Source organism: Pleurodeles waltl, chromosome 12 (genome assembly GCF_031143425.1).
Source record: "Pleurodeles waltl isolate 20211129_DDA chromosome 12, aPleWal1.hap1.20221129, whole genome shotgun sequence".
Classification (NCBI taxonomy): domain Eukaryota; kingdom Metazoa; phylum Chordata; class Amphibia; order Caudata; family Salamandridae; genus Pleurodeles; species Pleurodeles waltl.
In genome coordinates, this window is record NC_090451.1 from 170,639,016 (window position 1) to 170,657,686 (window position 18,671).

Genomic DNA, 18,671 nt, shown 5'->3' on the forward strand with positions numbered 1-18,671 from the left:
ACGACATGTATGTGAGAGTCGAGTCCAAATAGAATCAGTGATGTTGCAAAGACATTTACAACGAGAAAGACATAGGAATTTTGTTTTTCTTTATTGAACAAAGAGCAAGACAACAAGATGACTTAAAAAGCAAAATAGCATTATGTACCATAAACGCAAGGCATTGTCTCATTTGTTTAAAAAGTTGCTTTTGTCTCAGGGTTCAGCCCCCTCTCCCGGCACTGTCGTGTAAAACCTAAATCGTGATGGGTTTGTGCGTCCAGGACCCGACTCCCTTGTGTCTCGGTCTGAAACTGATCACTCACTGCACACACTTCAGATCGGCGCTGCACTCACACTCACTTTAGGGTAGTCATTGACTCCAGTGGGCTCTGTTTGTGGGAGGTGTCAGTGGGTGGGGCTGTGCCGCCTGCTTGGAGATGCTTTGTGTAACCTGATATTTAGTAGTTGGTAACCATGGTCACACATACACAGAGAGGGAGGCGCACAGGTTGTCCACATGAGAGCCCCCTGAACAGGTGCGACACACGCTCGCTGCTCGTAGAGACACGGCCGCCTGACAGACAGCATGCATCCGTTCAGGGGCACTGTGGCCTGCCTCGTCCTCCTGCTCCCCTCTCTCGGCTTCGCCCAGACCAGTATCCCTCTCACCCAGCCGGCGAGCTGCGGCACCACACAGTTCTTTAACACGGCCACCCTGGAGTGCAGCAGCTGTGGGGCCAGCAGCATCAGGAGTGCAGATGGTGAGTGGTTGGAGAGGGTGCGGGGGAGGGGTCTAGGGCCGAGGTTGCTGACGCAGAAAACCCGGAAACGAAGCCTTTCTCCAATAATGGGCTGTGCTTGGCGAAAGGCCATATATTTGGATATGTTTGGAAAATGCTAAGTTTCGTGAAACTCCATATTTAAATATAACTGCCATTAAATGGAGTGCGGTTGATTATTCCCAACAGTAGGACGCCGCCTGCTTCATAGAATCGCAGCCCTCTTGGAAAGAAGCAACAGTGCAGACCATTTTTCCGTTCAGTGCTGAAAAAGTGGTTTATTCATAGTTTATGTGTCTCCTGCGCTCACTGTCCCACCCAGACGTCCACTCCCCTCGCACCATCACTCCCCTACCTGTAACTGTTTCCCTTCCTCACTCCTGTTTTACCCTCCCTACTAAACGAGCGGCTCACGTTTTTGCCTACCCTCTTAAGCTTCCTGGCCTGGTTCCTCACCTTCTCTACTCTCTTCCCTGTCTTCTTTCCCTGCCCTAATATTTCATTCACATTTATTCATTACCTCCCCTAATTTCTCCCACATTCTGTTTGTACTTTCAACAGCCCCATCCCTATTTTGCCCCTTACCTTCATCGATCGCCTAGTTTTATTCTTTAAGTTTGCCTTCCCATCCAGTTGTTGTTTTTCCTCCAACAGAATGAAACATAATGGAATAGGTAGCGAGATGCCTAACAAGGGAAAAGTAAAACTGCAAGTCCAAATATGTTTTCTGATGTTAGCCGAAAAAACAGGTCTTGCTAGAAGTCACCCTCGAGAAATGGAGTCATGAGGAACCTTGAGATAGGCAGGCATATAGGATGAGGGGGCGTATAGGATGAGGTGCCTTCGATCGAGGTCAATTCACCAAAATTCCAGGTGTATCGGAAGTGACATCTAATGCCCTGTGACTCCAACGACATCACAGGAAATGACATTATTTGACCAGTGGTGCCTTCCCTAGAAGTGATCCTTGCTATATCACAGCAAGTACATCACCACAGTTAAAAACCCTACAATTAGTCCAAAATTAAACAAGCATTGGAATAGCCAATAGGTCTCACCTATTGCTTTGCCAATATGTTTTAGCCATGTTATACACTAGTGTGGATGCTGTTCGGTATGGCTGAAAGTTATTGGTGTAAAGGGGCATGAGTAAAGTAGGTACTAGAGGTATGCACGTAAATGTACATCAAATCATGTGAATCCTTAAAAAAAAATCAATAATCTCTCCAAGGGGGTATTTTACCTTTAATTAAAAGTCAGATTTACTATTTTGTGGCCAAAGCTTTTTGTTTTTATTTAGAATGAGAAAAGCCCAGTTGCAGACCTTTCACTCCCTGTTTTTGAACTTTGAGATTTGGTCACTTGTATATTGTACTCCAGCCATAAGGGTATACAAACAGTGTCTAAAATTAGGAGATATTTTGACGTCATTGTGTCCTCAACAGGTCCTCTCCAGCCTTTGGATATATTGTTTGGGTACATAAACACTTTATTAGTTGTATAAACTTGTGCCAATCACATGCAATCTCTGAGGCAAGAGGCGTTTTACATAAATAATGTCGTGTCCGGACATGCAGGCGGTGCCAGGGCCCTTCGTGTAAATAGTGATATTAAAAATCTGTATAAAAAATCAATATACGGGTACATAGAGAGCAGAAGTGCATCTTCTCATGGAAACAGGTACTTGTGGAAAGTTTACAGAACCTCCTGGATGGAAGCGAAGGTCAGCTGTTAAATGTTTTTTTCCAGCTCTCGGGAGATGGAAATTTCACATCAAATTGTACTCTTTTCATTGCAGCATAAGAAACGTCTTAATGTGCTTAGTTGCACATCTTTGGACATCACTAGTTTGTACATTTGTCTTTAAAAAGTAATTTGTGATCAACCTGTATTTTATGATGTAATATTGTTTATTCTCATAACATTTACAAAAAAATTGGTGTTCATCAGCGGCGGCCGCTGCAAATCTCAAAGGGGGGGCTGAGAGGGAATAACGAATAGTTAAAAAAAAAGACTTCCCTCTTTCCGTTGCTGCTGCCGTCCACTCCTGCTGCCTCGCTCGCCCTCCTTGCCTGTTCTGGTGTCCCAGCATTCACTGGGACACCAGACTAGGCTCCCCAGTAACCCTGGCACTGCTTACATGCTATACATAGCATGTAAGCAGCATCAGGATTGGTTTGAGTGGCAGTCACTGCTGCTCAGACACAAGCCTGGGGTTTGGGCAGTTTCTCCAACCCGGCTGTGTATGCTGCCGAGTTGGAGAAACCTAAGTGTGTATGCCTCAGATGTGTGCACTCTCCCCTCTTCCCCATCCCACCTCCCGTGGCTCACCCTGCACTGCCGGGCCAGAAGCAGGAAAAAGAAACAATAGAAAACTAGAATTTTATTTATATGCTTTTGGCACAGCCAGTGGGGCAACGTTTCTTCACCATAGCGAAGGAGCCACCCCTGCTGTTTATGGTAAGCAGTGCCCATGACTGACAGAATGCTTGACAAGGTTTCGAAGCACACATACATAAAACCAAACAGCCAGGGAGTACAGAACTATTTCAGTTCTTTCGCACACAAACAAACAATCGAGAAACACATGCAGAAACGTAACTTTGCCTGTCTCAGCACTGTATAACACAACTGCAGCAAACTGTCTAAATTTATTTTCATAGACTGAACAATTGAAATAGTTACCAAAAGCCAGAAGGTACACATGAATGGTGGAAATGTTTGAGCCCATCTTGTGTGCTTCCTCTGATGGAGTACTGAATGAAGACAATTAATGTTTGCTTATTTACTTTATCTGAACGTATGAAACAACCACAAAAAATAACTAGTTTGAATTGAATGACTGAATGATCGAACTTTAAGCTATGATTGGTCCTGCTACAGAATGTGTATTTGATGCTTGATTGTATAGACAGACAAAAGCCTCCACTGAGGAGACAGCTGGAGGTGCAGTTTGATTTTTGAAACCTACAACTCTGGGTGAAGCAAAGACGGACTGGTCTGCACATTTGTGGAGCCTACAGACAAGTTGGTGCTTCTCAGAGGCAGGTATGGGTCAAAAAGCTGACAGAAGCAGAACACATTTATTTTAAAGGCAACCTTCAATCAGGAAACTTTGCAATTTAAATATATTTAGGTCGATCACACATTTCACTGACTCGAAACCCCACAAAGGTTTCACGGACCATTTGAACAAAGCCTTCATGTCTTCGAATCCTGTTTTCGCATATGCAGGAAGCCACACATTTTTATTTGGGAACTGTACAGTTGGAATTTACAGTGCTCTGCATAGGATCAGGTTACGTCCTTCGTAAACTCTCACTCTAAATTTAGACCTGGCTTGGGAAGATTAAACGCTCTGCCCAGGGCAGAGCAAAGTGGTTTCTCATGTCTGTGCAAGGCAGTCAGTGTCCAAACATTTCTGTGCTTAATGCCGAAATGAAAAGGTTGGTGCCAGCAAAGGAATTTAAAGATTCACATGGCCGTTGGAGCTCAGAAACATGAGTGCATACTATGGAAATGGTGAAAGCAGGGGTGGAGGGAGGAGGGTTTTAGCCTGGCAAGCAGCAACGGGGGGACGAAACGGGGGAGATTTAAGATGGAATAAAATGTAAGCAGCGATATGCGTGAGAAGGTGGTGGTGGGGCAAAGACTCCAGGATATAAAGTGATTTAGGACTATGTTTAAAAATAAGTAACTCTGTAGGCACGCAGTGGAGGAGGGCAACAATAAGCTTAGAGGGGACAACAACATTGCCTCTTGCTTGCAAAAAGTGCTCAGAGCAACAAAGAAAAAATAGTCCCTGAGCCTCTAACTAAAATGGGACAAGTGGAATGCTGCAAGGAATGGGGCCCTGCTCCACGGGAATGAGCAAACAATGAAAAGGAGGTTCAAATAGGAAAAATAATCACTTAAAAGCAAGGATTTTTAAAGGACACTAAAACTAACAAATGAAATGCAGTGGGCGGGCTGTAAGCCCCCAAAGTATATACAACATGTCCCAAAGAGACAGCACAAGCGCTGTCTAGGCTTGAATTAGAAATATAGATAACATTTATACCTTTGTCATATCATTCCATGTCTTTCTTTCATTATCTCTACTTCTCACAGTTCGTCTCAGGATCTCTCTCACCTCCAAACTGCTGTCTTCTCATTGTCTTCCTTCTCCATCTTTCTCCAACGTCCACCCTTTCATCTTAGAGGCATATTTGTAGCAATTTTTCTACATCACCCTTTTATTCTTCTTCCTCTCCGCCACGTTACGTATTAATCACGCCTTTGTACTTGTATCCTACTCTGTCTTATTTTTACAGCTCTCTCACATGTTGTCTCCCTCTACCGCCCCTTGCTTTGTCACTCCCACTGCGCACGTCTCTCGCAACACTTCCTCCTTTCATTCTTTCAACTCTGTATCTGACAGTGTTGCTCTCCCTTCTTTTCCCTGGGCTCCTTTGAGCTCCATTCACTCTTATTTTGTCCAGAATTTTCCTCTTACCTCTAAATTCATCTTTCATTCTCTCACATTTATCTCTGCATGTCCCATGTTCACCTACACATTTCCAAGATTCCCTCCCTGCTTTACCCTTTATTGCCAAACCCCATCCACATTTCCCTTTAGGTCACTAGGTCTTAAGTTTTTGCAGCTCAATCTAATACATCTTCACCCATATACTTCACAACTAATCAGTACTATCTGTTTAGTTTCCCCAACTCTAATGTTCTCACTTTTATATATCACATACTATCTCATATACCTCTCCTCTTCCTCAAGCATTCTCTCACATCCATCTTCCAGATTTCATGTTCTTCCATCAGCCAGCTTCTTCAATAACTCCCTTCTAACATCCACCTTTATCAGTTTTGATCTCAAGTCACTTTTGTTCCTGTTTCTTGCTTCACTTCTCTCTTTTTATTTCAGTGCTTTACACATGCCCTTGCATCACTTGATCACTCCCTTTGACATCCCATTTCCCCACTCAGACTACTACATCCTGGTTCATCTTCTTAGTGCACCCAACTTGTACTGAATAGCTCAATGATTCTCCTTCTTTCTGCCAACTTCTGTATCTTGAATTCCCTTTTTGCCGTCACTTTCATGGTATCACTTTTGTGCTGTTTGTCCCATGTATCCAGCTCGTGCTTAGTGTATTCTATGCTCCTATCTTTCCATTGGCCCCTTTCTCTGGGAGGTAATTTAACTAAAAGAAAAAAAAAGCTTAGTCTCCACAGAAGGTGCTGTGGTCTGGAATCAATGGTCAGCCAGGATGCCTCACCAACCAGGGGACACTCTGCTGTAGGACCAGGGTACACTCCTTGCACCCAGAAGCATCCCACAGGAAACCACAGACTCAGAGCATCATGAAGAATGTCACCTGACCCCAGAAATTACTAAAACCTGGGGAATGGGTAAATCCAATGGGATTATAATTATTACACAATCCAAGATGCAGACTGAGGGTACTCTTTGGAATGAGGAATAACAAAGAAATCAAGATGATCACACCCGGTTACCTGCACCCCATTGTCTCTAAAGTTTCCATTAGTCATTTTGGCTGCTTTCAGAAGTGTTTGGGTGAAATGCACCAGTTCTGTGGATTTACCACAGTTGTTGTACCACTGACTAAACGGGTCAGTGCTGTTATAGGCCTCATCAGGATTACCATTTGACTTGCAATGATGATCTCAGGCACTTTTCTTTTTGGGATTTCTTTTCTTCTCCAGGCTACAGGCTAGAAAGAGGTCTTGTATGGCCCCAGGAGGAGAGAAAGTGAAGCAATTATTCCGATTTATGCCCTGAAATGACACTATCCATGCAGGTGGGTCATTGTCGACACCACAACGCCCATAACTCTAAACCGTCCATGTAAGTATATGCCCACAGAACATGGGGGTCAGTCCAGCCCTCCCTACCTCCTTCAGCAGGCTCAGCTAAAGCAACTGAGTCCTGCTTCAATTTAAAGTGGTTTTGCAATAAAAGCACAATTGAACAGTGGAACCCTTCCCCTTGGGGAAAGTTGTGGAAATGTTTGTCATTCCTCTGCATTAGTATTATTTTAATTCATTAGTAGTACCTTACGCTTCAGAATGTCTTTATTTTTCAAAATAAACATTTTCAGAGGTTCATTGCACAGTCTAATAGATTAAAATGCTCAGGTTGTGGAGAAGCAAAAGAAAGTAAACAGGGCTCATTAGAGTCCTATTTTCTGTCTGTTCCTGGCACCGCCTCTGTATCTGGGGGGCTGCAAGGGCAGTGTCAGGTGTCACCAGTGACAAGCCAGGGGTATCAGCTGCCATCTCTTGAGACCCTTAAGTGATGCCCAGTAAGAGTCTTCTAACATGATCGTAGTCTTCTAGAATCTCCTATATCCCTAAGTGTTGATTTAGACTCTCAATTAAGTCCTAAAAAGTTAATATACTTTTGAGAGGGTTAGAAGTTGTGTATCAGGGTAGGTTAGACATTTGGTGAGAGGTATTAGTGACCAGTGGGTGTGTTTCATTAATTACCTCCTCACAACTTCCCACCCCCCTCAGAAATAAAGTTTCACTCAAAGTTCACTATTATTCCAGTGTAGAATTCTTCATGCTGGAACAACTAAATGAATGTTACTGGCTGGAAAGTCCAACTAGTAAAATTACATCAGAAAAGGGTTGCATGGCAGCCTGGAGCAGTTTCCCGGTCCCTTCCTGACCCTCAGCCAAGACATGGAGCAGCATTTAATGTTCTCCTCACAGACACCATCTTCTCATCGCAGATCCTCATATTGTCACGACTCACGTGCTGCTTGCGCCTGGAATCTGCAGATCTAGTGGCGTGGGTCTTGAGTGTTCGGCTTTGGCCCAGAAAGGGGAGACTCTTTCTGGTAGCCACGGTGCTGTAGGCAATGGAGACGCCAAGAACAGACCGTGACCTTCAGAAAATAGCGCCAGAGGGAAAAAAACCCTTACAAAAAGGGGAAAAAACCTCCAAAAAGAATGATTCCTGAAAAACAAGAACAAAAGAACAGGAATCAAAAGAACTAACTTCAGATAATACAGAATTGGCGAAATCCAGAACCAAAAGGCAAGGAAATCAGGAGCGAAGACACCATCCGAACAGAAAGTGTTGCAGCGCAAAGAAAAGAAGAAAACACATCCCTTAAATACCAAAAAACAGGAAGTGACCCACAGGAAGAAAAAGGACACCATCTTAGATAGGGAAAAGTACATAGAACAGAATAGAGTAGGAACCATAGAGAATAGGGAATAAGGAATGCTGGGAAGAAAAAGGTAACCTGGGAAGGGGGAAAAGACATAAAGGAAGGTGCAACAAAAAGACCCAAGAAAGAAGAAAAGAAAAAGAAGGAGCAAGAACAGGTAAGAGGGGTCAGGAGTCCCCAAAAATGCGGAGGGAGAAAGCAGAGCGAGGCCCCATGCCAATTCTGGGGCCTCGTAAAGTGCAGGAAAGGCTAGGGGCGCGCCGCGTCATGAAAACGCGATGCGCGGCCTGAGCCGAATGCCCGGCTTGCGCCGAACACTCGGCTCGCGCCGCACCACGCGGCGCAACACATATTCCTCCACCTTGCACAGAAGCCCCTTTACACATTAACCACCTGCTCAGAGCGGTGTGTATTAGACCCCTCATAATAGGCAATACAGTGCAGAATTCCAGTCTGTAATTCATGGTCCACACACGTATTCCTCACTCTGAGGGGTTTAATTCATAATCCCACCACAATGGCAGGATGTTACCGTACTGTACCAGTAATTACAGGTGCAAGATTTGAACCACATCATTACAGTGCAACTTAGAATTGGGGCTATAGTGTCATAAATAACACATTGAAATGTCACACTGTGAAAACATTACAAATAGTCAAACAGACCACTTGCTAGCTATGTAATGTTGAAGGAGCAACATAAACATATTGGTGTAAATGCAAAAAGTAAAATAAAATGAAACCACTTACTGTGACTGCAATGTGTGATGGCCGACAGGTTGAAAAAATGTTTTATCCGGAAATTGTTGTCAGTGCAGGGACCCAACAGTACTGTAAAATAGTCAATGTAAACTAGGGCACACCAATGTAGTCCAGAAGTGTTCATCCATTGGAGAAGTAAATTCAAAGTCCAAAAACACGTTATTGTAGTTGATCGAGGTTTATTCCTGTTAAACAATGGTAAATACAAGAACAGCCGACACGTGTTTCGTCATGTTGACTTTCTCAAGGCTGCAGATAAAATATGCAGAAAAGAGGATGACAATAAGAATATTGTAGATGATAACAGGGGATTCTCATCAAATAGTGTAAGAAGTAAAAGGAGAGAGAAACTCTTGCGGTGATCATGCCATCTAGTAGACTGGCTAGCATATCTGTAAGAAGTGGTTGACACTGAACAGCTTCAGTGTGGAGTGGAGACCAGAGAAAAGAAAGAGGTCATAGAAGACACCGATATAATGTGATGGAATCATTGAATGTGCATTTATTAGAAACCTTTTTTGTGGTTGTAGTGCCACCATGGTCCCAGTGAAGAATTAAAAACATTTATGGGAATGTACAAACTACCTAAAAGCATATTGTTGGGAGATAATGTCCAGAAGTATTGGGTGGTAAATATATCCCCAGTTGTCAGTGGGAGGACGGGTATAAGATGTCTTGAGCATATAGTTACTGTTGGTTCAAAACAGATTCTCGGTTGTCCTTCAAAGAATGCATCTATAGGACATGGCCATGATAAGCCTGAAAAAATATTGACATGTAAAACGAGAGGTCTAAGTAATGGGAGAGATGACAAGCATAATAGTGTACAAATGTAATTTCTGTAAGTAGGAGAGCGTGTAAACGAACAGAATGATGAGTCTAAAAAAGAATTAACCAAGTAGAAACTAACTAATAAATGGTGAACTGTAGTTTCTGATAAAGAACTGATGATTATGCTGGGTCTGGGAAGTATGAAGCAATGTGCCATAGCGGCGTTGAGGTACTGGTGGCAACACCTGTTCGGTCATATGGTTACAATGTGGTAGATGGAAATGGACTTTACAGAAAATAACATAAGGTATTATTTTGATATCCATGCCGTAAAGGCCTTGATGCTGGATAGTATGCACAAAGTATCTGATATTATCAGGCATTGCTAGAAGGTATATCTAAACCTCGACATTCACGTGATGGCGTATGAAAAAAAAACTTTGGAAAAGGACTTACAATTTCCAAACAGTAGTAGAAAAAATAAAGGGAAAGATGAACTAAATAAACAATTAGTGCCCCGTTCACCCGACTGTGACCGGGAGCGTTGGCCGATGTTGATCGTGGCTATTAAGAGACTTAATCAGTGATGTAAGATGGAGGCGGTAGCCAGCAGCATAGCATTGTTGTAAAAAAGGAAGATTAGAAGGAGAGGATTGTTATCCTCGTTCATGCGAGTAAAACGCTGACCTGACTAAGGGTAAAGAAAAAAAAATCCCAAAAAAGCATGGTACTACAAAAATGGTAGTTAGCAGCACCAATTACCGAGCAGAATCAGTGTAGAAGGCGGTGTTATCCTCACGTCTCCATTCATAACAGACAGCGTGCTCATCTGGTTAGCAGTACCCTGTGCCGTGTGGCGAATAACGATTGTGTTTGTTACATGCGAAAGTGACCATCCCATTTAAATAAGACCCAAGTAATAGAAAAGGGATTAGCCAAAGGAAAGTGAAAGGAGAAGGGAACGAGCGCCATCTTTGAGTAAGCTGTTAAGTGGAACACAGTGAAATTGGTATTACATATCGAGAAGAGAAGATTATATGATAAGAGAATAATTAGATTGAATTCTGATTGGCCTCCCGATCAGCATTTTGACACCCGTGGGTCACACCAGGCTGGCACCCTCGCTATTCGCCTTTTTAAAAGCCAAGAATTTTCCTTAAACTGTTCACAAAATTTGAATTGGATGTGCAAACTTTATAGCATTAACCACCTTGCCTTTTGTATCGTAAGTACTGGAAAATAGAACATTCCAGTCCAGAAATGCACCAAAATCCAGAGCCTGCAGGAAAAGCATACTTGTGCTTGGGGTAGCCTGGAGTCTATAAAGCCTAGAAGGGTGTGGCTGTGTGGCACCTTAGCTGTTCAGACAAGATTTAACTCAAGCAAATTTCAACTTTGTCCAGTGAGTGTTCCCTGTAGAAGCTGCTGTTTTAAAGACGTGAAATGGTCCCTCTGTTTAGCTTGTATGACATTACAACACACGCCTTAACCATGCATGCCTTTTTCCATGCAGTCTTTATAATGCATACACCTTAACAATCCATGGTAAATATACGTAAGGTAAGGAAAACTATATTTGCCAACATTTTTCACTGGGTAGCTATAGTTAAGACCACACCTAGCCATTTGACATAACTTTAAAAAATAAGGGCCAGATGTAGCAAGGCGTTTGCGCCTCGCAAGCGGCGTTTTGAGGCGCAAAAGCCTCTACGCGATGCAGAAATGCATTTTGCGAGTCGGAACCGACTCGCAAAATGCGTTTCCGACTCGCAAATAGGAAGGGGTGTTCCCTTCCTATTTGCGACTCACAACGCGATGCAAGTTGATTTGCGACCGCGAAAACGGTCGCAAATTAACTCGCAGTTACCATCCACTTGAAGTGGATGGTAACTCATTCACAAACGGGAAGGGGTCCCCATGGGACCCCTTCCCCTTTGTGAATGTTCACAAAAATATTTTTTCAGAGCAGGCAGTGGTCCTATGGACCACTGCCTGCGCTGAAAAAAACTGAAACAAAAGGTTTTTTTTTTTTTTCTAAATGCAGCTCGTTTTCCTTTAAGGAAAACGGGCTGCAGATAGAAAAAAAAAAACTGCTTTATTGCAAAAGCAGTCACGGACATGGAGGTCTGCTGTCTCCAGCAGGCCACCATCCCCATGAGTGCCCACACTCGCAATGGGGTCGCAAACTGCGACCCACCTCATTAATATTAATGGGGTGGGTCTTTGCGACCCCATTGGGAGTCGCAGAAGGTGTCTGAGACACCTTTCTGCATAGCAAATTGCGAGTTGCAATTTGCGAGTCGCTCGGACTCGCAAATTGCAACTCGCAATTTGCTTTCTTACTACATCCGGCCCTAAGTCTCATCCTCTTCAGTTCCTTCCCGGAAGGTTTCAGAGTGTTTTGTCAAGTGGGGGCCGTGAGAAAGGAGGACTCCTAAAACACGTTTGCCCCATGCTATTTTTCATAGGAAAATTGAAATGTGATACTGCAAAAATGGCAGAAAACTAGATCTTGGTCCTGAAAGCATACTTTTTGTGATTTGGTGTAAATACTTTCAAGAATTTTTTGAGAAATTATGCTTCAAGATTTATGCATATTTTACTCCGCAGTGGATCAGCAGAGCAGACAAATCTCAAGATAAGATCTAATTGGCTGCCGCCAAATCAACAAAGATGTAGTTGGAGCCATTTAGGACTCGGGCACTCAGTCCCCTGTCCTAAAAAAAGGGGAAAAAAACATATAGGAGGGCAGGGTAGGGATAAATAGTGCCCTATGTCTGGTGGCGGATGGGGACTCACACCTTCAAAAAATAAGCCGCCCGTGGTGGGTTAGTGACTAGGCGGTCAGCATTTTCTGTTTGATAGGGGAGGGGATGTGCACAAGCAAAATTAAACAGCCGGCTTTTACCACAATGGATGCTGGCTGGGGAGCCGGCAGGGACTGTGGTGCCCTGGGGCTCCCCAGCAACCCCCAATGATCTGATATGGTTGATTCTAGTGGGCATTGTGGAACTCACTTAAAAAAAAAAAAAAGCTTGCTCTGGTCAGTATCTAGTATGGGTGCTGGCTGGGAGAGCCGGCAGGGACCGTAGAGGATTGGGTCTCAACCCCCTCACATCCCCCAAGATTTGGATATGTTGTAGGTGCCCCAGGTGTGCACTGGGGCACCTACACATGTTGCTGGGCCCTAGAGGGATGGGGTTTCTGCAGCCGACAATGGCCCAGGGAGAGGAAATTGTGCCGAAACTTGCCCAGGGGGATGGGGTCCCCACGGCCAAAATCCGCCTAAGGAGGGGAGCCACCTGTCCTCCCCCCAACATATAAACATCTCTTCTCCACAGGACCTGGGACACGCTGGAGCTTAAAAAAACAATTGTAGGAGAATAACATTTTTTTTTTTATATATATATATATATATATTTTTTTTTACCACAGGCCTACGGTGTCAAGGGTATTCCTTCCCTGCCCCTTGTCTTTTTTTCATTTAGTTTTTTAAGGACTCAGGAGTCCAGAGACCTAAGATGGCTGCCACAGTTTCTAGGTTGAGGTGGTGGCATCAAATCAGTTTGAGATCTGTTGGGATCCGCGGAGACTCTGAGTCCCTAGATATACAACGTTTTTGAACATTAATTGCTTAAAAACATCTGAACAGATTGACACCAAAAGACAAAAGCACTCTTTCTGGACCTAGATCAAGCTTTCTGCCAAATTTGGTGGAAATCCACTATGTCTAAAGTTCCTATGAGAAAATAAATGGGGAAAACTCATTTGCAGTCAATCAGCTGGACTTGTGAAGCGTGGCTAATCACCCATGAGAGTATCCAGGTGCTGAGGATCTTTTGCGAAGGTTCAGTCGAACAGCCAGATCTTAAGTTCTATCCTGTATTTCAGCAGGGAGGGAGAGGCCCGGAGGTAGCTAGAGTGGGGTCATTCCAGTCCTTGGCCACAAGGTAGGAGAAGGAGCGACCTCCCCTGTGACTTCAACCTATGAGAGGGGTGTGAGCAAGGAGAAGGGAGGCAGAGCATAGGTGTCTGGAGGGTTGGTGGAAGTTCATGCGCTGGTTGATGTATGCGGGTCCCTGGTTGTGCAGGTATTTGTAGGCATGGATCAGCATCTTGAAGTGACATCTCTTCTGAACTGGGAGCCAGTGGAGCTTCCTGAGGTGAGGAGTGATGTGGGTCCACTTGGGGAGGTCAAAGATGAGTCTGGTCGCAGAGTTCTGTATGGTCTATAGTCTCTTTAGGAGGTGTAAGGTGCTTCCTACATGGAGTGCTTTGGGTTGGTGACTAGGGCTTGTAAGATAACCCCATTTTCTCTCAGCCCCACTTGGCAGATCACACTTTACATGCACAAACTAGGCAAAAAGGAGCAGTTTTTTGGAAAGTTTTGTGGAGATTCATCAAACTGTGTCATAGTTAATAGCAACAAAAAAATGCATATCCTATGGAAGCATAATCCTAACTATAACTACCCAGTGGCGATCGCCACAGTGTATATATATATATATATATATATATATATATATATATATATATATATTGCATGAGCAGTGTCTTCAATCACTGGCGGCTTTAGGTACTCAACATGTCATCATACATGCACTCTAGCTGCCTTAGTGACAGATGAATCACATTCAGGCTCTGACTCATTCCTGTTTATGCTGCTGACACATTCACCACTTAGACATCCACAAGAAATCATAGACACAAACTCAGCAAATATATGCACGATAAGTTAAAAGAATAAAAGTAAAAAAAAAAACTAAAAAAAAATGCTGCTCCCTAAATGTGACAGGCATATTCTTGAAACAAAAAATAAAATTGTACATATTAGCAGACAGTCATCTTGTATTTATAAATAGTGTATTGCAAATTGTGTATCATTGTTTTAAAATTCTACGACAGCTTCCATGTTTAGATTCAGTGATTTACTTTGGACAATACCATTCCCTGTTGGCCGCTCATTTTAGAAGCAGTGGCTGCACGGGATGCTGCACACTGCAGATGACAATAAGCAGCAAGCATTGAGTAGCACTGTCTGGAGAGTTGCAGGATATTCTAAAACAGAAAACCAAAATAAAAAAAGACGAAGAAAGTAATAAAATGTGATCTGTAGAAGCAGAAAATTGAAAACTTATTTTCAGATGGATGTGCGCATGTTATCAGGCAAAATGTTTTCCCTCACAGAGCTATAGATCCAACAGCTGAAGCGGACTGACCTCTTTCCTCATGCTGTTTGCTAGTATAGGCAGAAGCATAATGTGAATGATACTCTAACAGATCAATGGCATAATCAAGCTCATCTAAGAGTCCTCTTTATTTGTACTTGTGTTTATATTTTGGGGGGAATTTGTTTTAAATGTTTGCAGACAACTAAACTAAATCTGTCAGACCATCCTTCCAGCGCATAGCAAGGATTACTGCAGTGCCAATCTTCTATCCCCATGGTTTAGGAGAGGGGTAGCCAACACAAAACAAACTTTGACTGCTAGAGTAATCTGAGAGAGTCAGTCTACAGGCTTCAATGTGGTGTAATTGCAATCCATCCTAAAAGGCCTATTGACTTTAACATATGCTTATAATCAGAAATAGAACAGGCCTATAACCTTTGTTGTAAAGTTTCATAAAGAAGAAATCAGACCTCTGCCATCTGACATGCCCATTTCTAGTTCGACAATCAGGCCTATACTCTTTGAAATTGGGTGCACCTCATAATTAGCCCAGGCTGCTATAAAGGGCATAAGGTTTCCTAGAAGGAACCCATAAGGCATATAGGTGGTCATTTTAACATTGGTGATAATAACCGCCTACCACCGTGGTGCCCAACCAGATTATGAGCACTGCCTGACTTCCACCACAGACACCAGCACCGCCCCACCAGTAGAACACCGCCAGCCGTATTTTGAGCTGCAATACAGCCTGGCGGTGCTCTGCTGGCGGGGCGCTGCTGACAGTAGCAGTGCCCCTTCCCATTCCCTGCCGGACGACCTCCTCGCCCAAGGTAAGTCGGGCGTCTGACAGGGCAGTGGGGGTGGGGGTGGTGTTGTATGTGTTTGAGTTTGTGAGTGCGTGTGCGAATGCATCTGTGTGATGTGTTGTATGCGTGTTATTGAATGTGTGTACGAATGGTGAAGTGAGTACGTCTGCAAGTCAGTGAGTCTTTGTGTAAGTATGTCTGTGAGTATGTCTGGACAAATGCGTATGTGAATGCATGTATGTCAATGAATGAGTGAATGGGTGTATGTGTGGTGCATGTGGGTGTATGTGTGCGTGTATGCTGCCAGGGGGTGGGGGTGAGGGGCGCTGTGACTGTAGTGGGGTGGGAGGTGATGTGTGCGTGTGTGTGGGTTTAAGGGGGTGAATGCGTGTATCGGAGGGGGTGGGGGTATATGAATCAGGGGTGTTGGGGAGGGTGTTTGGATGGAGGGGTGTAAGGGGTGTCAGGTGAGTGTTGGGGAGGGTGGGGGAGCCACGTAACGGTGAAAGGGAAGGAATTCCCTGTCACCAGTAGGGCCTACCGCCATGGTTTTCGTGGCGTTGCTTACGCCACTGAAACCATGGCGATAGGCCGGCTCATAATGCTGCCGGTGATACTGTGTGGGCCACCGGGTCGGAGATTGACATCTCCAGCCTGGCGGCTCATACCACCATGGTGGTATGAGTGGTGAAGTGGCAGGTAGGCTGAAGCCAACCCGCCACACTCATAATGTGGCGGTATGTACCGCCAGCCTGTTAGCTGTAATACCGCCACATTAACCCTGGCGGTCAAAAGACCACCAGGGTTAAATTGAGGGCCATAGTGATACATTTTCAATTTGCACATAATTACAATGGCAATCAATATGGAACCCCTCTTGTGCAGTTCTATCAGCATTCTGTTAGTGGATGTAGTCTACCCCTGGAATTTTCCAGGGGAGGCATAACAAACACTAAAACTGTTGCTTACTGTGGTAAGTGGTTAGATTACATGAAACAAAATACCCATCTACGTGCTTTGGCACAATGTTGGCACAGTGTTCTAACAATCCACACTTAAGAGCCTATTAGCTTTAGCATATGTTTTTCACAATAAAGGAATCCTACTGCCTTTGTCATTACATTTCTTAATAAACAGATCCAACCTATGGCATCTCACAAAATGTTTCACAGTGAAACGTACAGACCTCTAGCCTTTATCACTGGCTTGTCACATTAACTAGCTCAGGCCTACTGTAATGAGCATAAGCTTTTCAGCAAGAAACCATCACTCATAGAGAACACCATCACACATAGAGACCTATAATTAAAAATATGAACATTGGTGCAATACACATAACAATATAAAACAGATCCTAAAACAGCATATCAGGTGTCACAGTAGATGTCTTCTAGAAACAGGGGCTGTAAGAGGAATAAATAGCCCCACAACTTTTGCCTTCTTCAGTAATCTATGATAATCTTTGTAACAAAATGCCTGTTTATAAATTGTAACCATTCGTGCATGTGAATCATTAGACATACAGGCCTTCATTGTGACCCTGGTGGTCCATCGACAGCCAGGGCCGCTGTGGCGGGCTCACCACCATGGTACCAGCTGGTGCAGACCGCCATATTATGACCCCAGCAGTTTGGCCACTGCCAAACTGCCGCATCCCCTCCTGTCCCACCGCTCTGCCATGGCCTGCCGGGCTGAAGGTTTCCACCTGCAGCCCGGTGGGAGTCGGATAACCGCCGAGGTTATTCCGACTTGGGACACCACCAGCATTTTCCTGACGGTCTCATCGCCACAAAATGCTGGAGGTAAGGTATCCCGACGACAGAAACTCGCATTCCTGTCACCGGGATAACCCCCAAACACCTCCGTATGCATGGACCCACAAACACACAATCACACACACCCCCACTCACACACGCACTCACAACATTCACCCCATAGACATGCATACTTACCCATACACATCACACACAAATGCATACACTCATCCTGTCCCCACCCCCTCCCTTTAACTACATATATACACGCACCTGCACACACTCACTCACACCCTCCATATCCCTTACACATTCACCCATGCACACCCACCCACCCCCGTCCACATGCATACACACAGGTATCACCATCACCACATTTACACACAGGCACATACGCATGCACTCACAGACACTCCCCCTCCGCCTCTCCATTCATGACACCCATTCACACACCCATTCACACTCATTCACACACCCCCTCCCCTTGCGGACTACACTTCCTTGTCCGCCCTGGTGCTCCTCTGTGAGGAGACGGGACCTGGGGCTCCCACCGCCATGCCACCAAAAGACCGCCACACGGAATTACTGGCTGTAATTCTGTGGGGGGTGTTTTCTGGTGTGGCGGTGCCGGCAGTGGAACCGCCTAAGCACCGCCGACCGCCGTGATGAATGCTGCCAGATATCCGACCGCCGGTGGTGCAGATATCCAGTGGCAGTCATTATACGGCAGTTGGAAGACTGCCAACAGCGGTCTTCCGGCGGCCGCAGCTGCGACAGTCTTGGAAAAAGACCGCCACCGTCATAATGAGGACCGCAGTCATAAAATTAAAAATATGTGCAAAATTACAGTTGCAAAACAATATAAAACCCCTAAGAAAGTTAACAAAGATTATCAAAGTTAAATTATTCTCCCCCCAGGTTTGTTAGAATGGGCGACCAGCACAGTAATCTAAGAGATCCAATGTAACACAGTCCCTTTCTGAAGGTTTGAACACTGTTTAATACAAAATTAAATTACAGTTAGCAGAACAACGTACAACCACTACTAGGAGGATCTAAAAAGGATTATCGGAGGGAAAATGTTCCCAGGGTTTGTCAGAGGGATTAACCAATATCAAAGCCTTGCCTACTATGTCAATCTATGATACCAAAATTGTCTTCAATATTTGATTCAGTGTCATATTAATCCATCCTTAAATGTCTGTTGTTTTGAACATATTCTTATCACAATACATATTTCATGCCTACTGCCTTTACCATAACGTTTCATAATAAACAGATCAGGCCTATAGCATTGACCTTTGGTTTGTCAACACAATCAACTCAGTCATGCTGCACTATGCATCGGTCTTTCCACAGGGCAAAGAGTGCATTGCAAACACTGTTTTTCACCGGAATGTAACAAATCAAACTCTGTACTCAAAGTAGGCAACGTGTGGACAGAGCCAAA

The 18,671-nt window shown here is 44.3% G+C and overlaps 1 protein-coding gene across 1 annotated transcript in view; it reads left to right on the forward strand.

The window, feature by feature from the left end:
* The first annotated feature begins 469 nt into the window (after window positions 1-469).
* Window positions 470-18,671, forward strand: part of LOC138268296 (meckelin-like) — a 192,224-nt gene continuing 174,022 nt past the window's right edge. Inside the window, exon 1 of the mRNA XM_069217807.1 lies at window positions 470-743. Within this exon, the coding sequence (XP_069073908.1) occupies window positions 569-743 (175 nt within the window). The 5' untranslated portion in view covers window positions 470-568. The remainder of the gene's footprint in view (window positions 744-18,671) is intronic.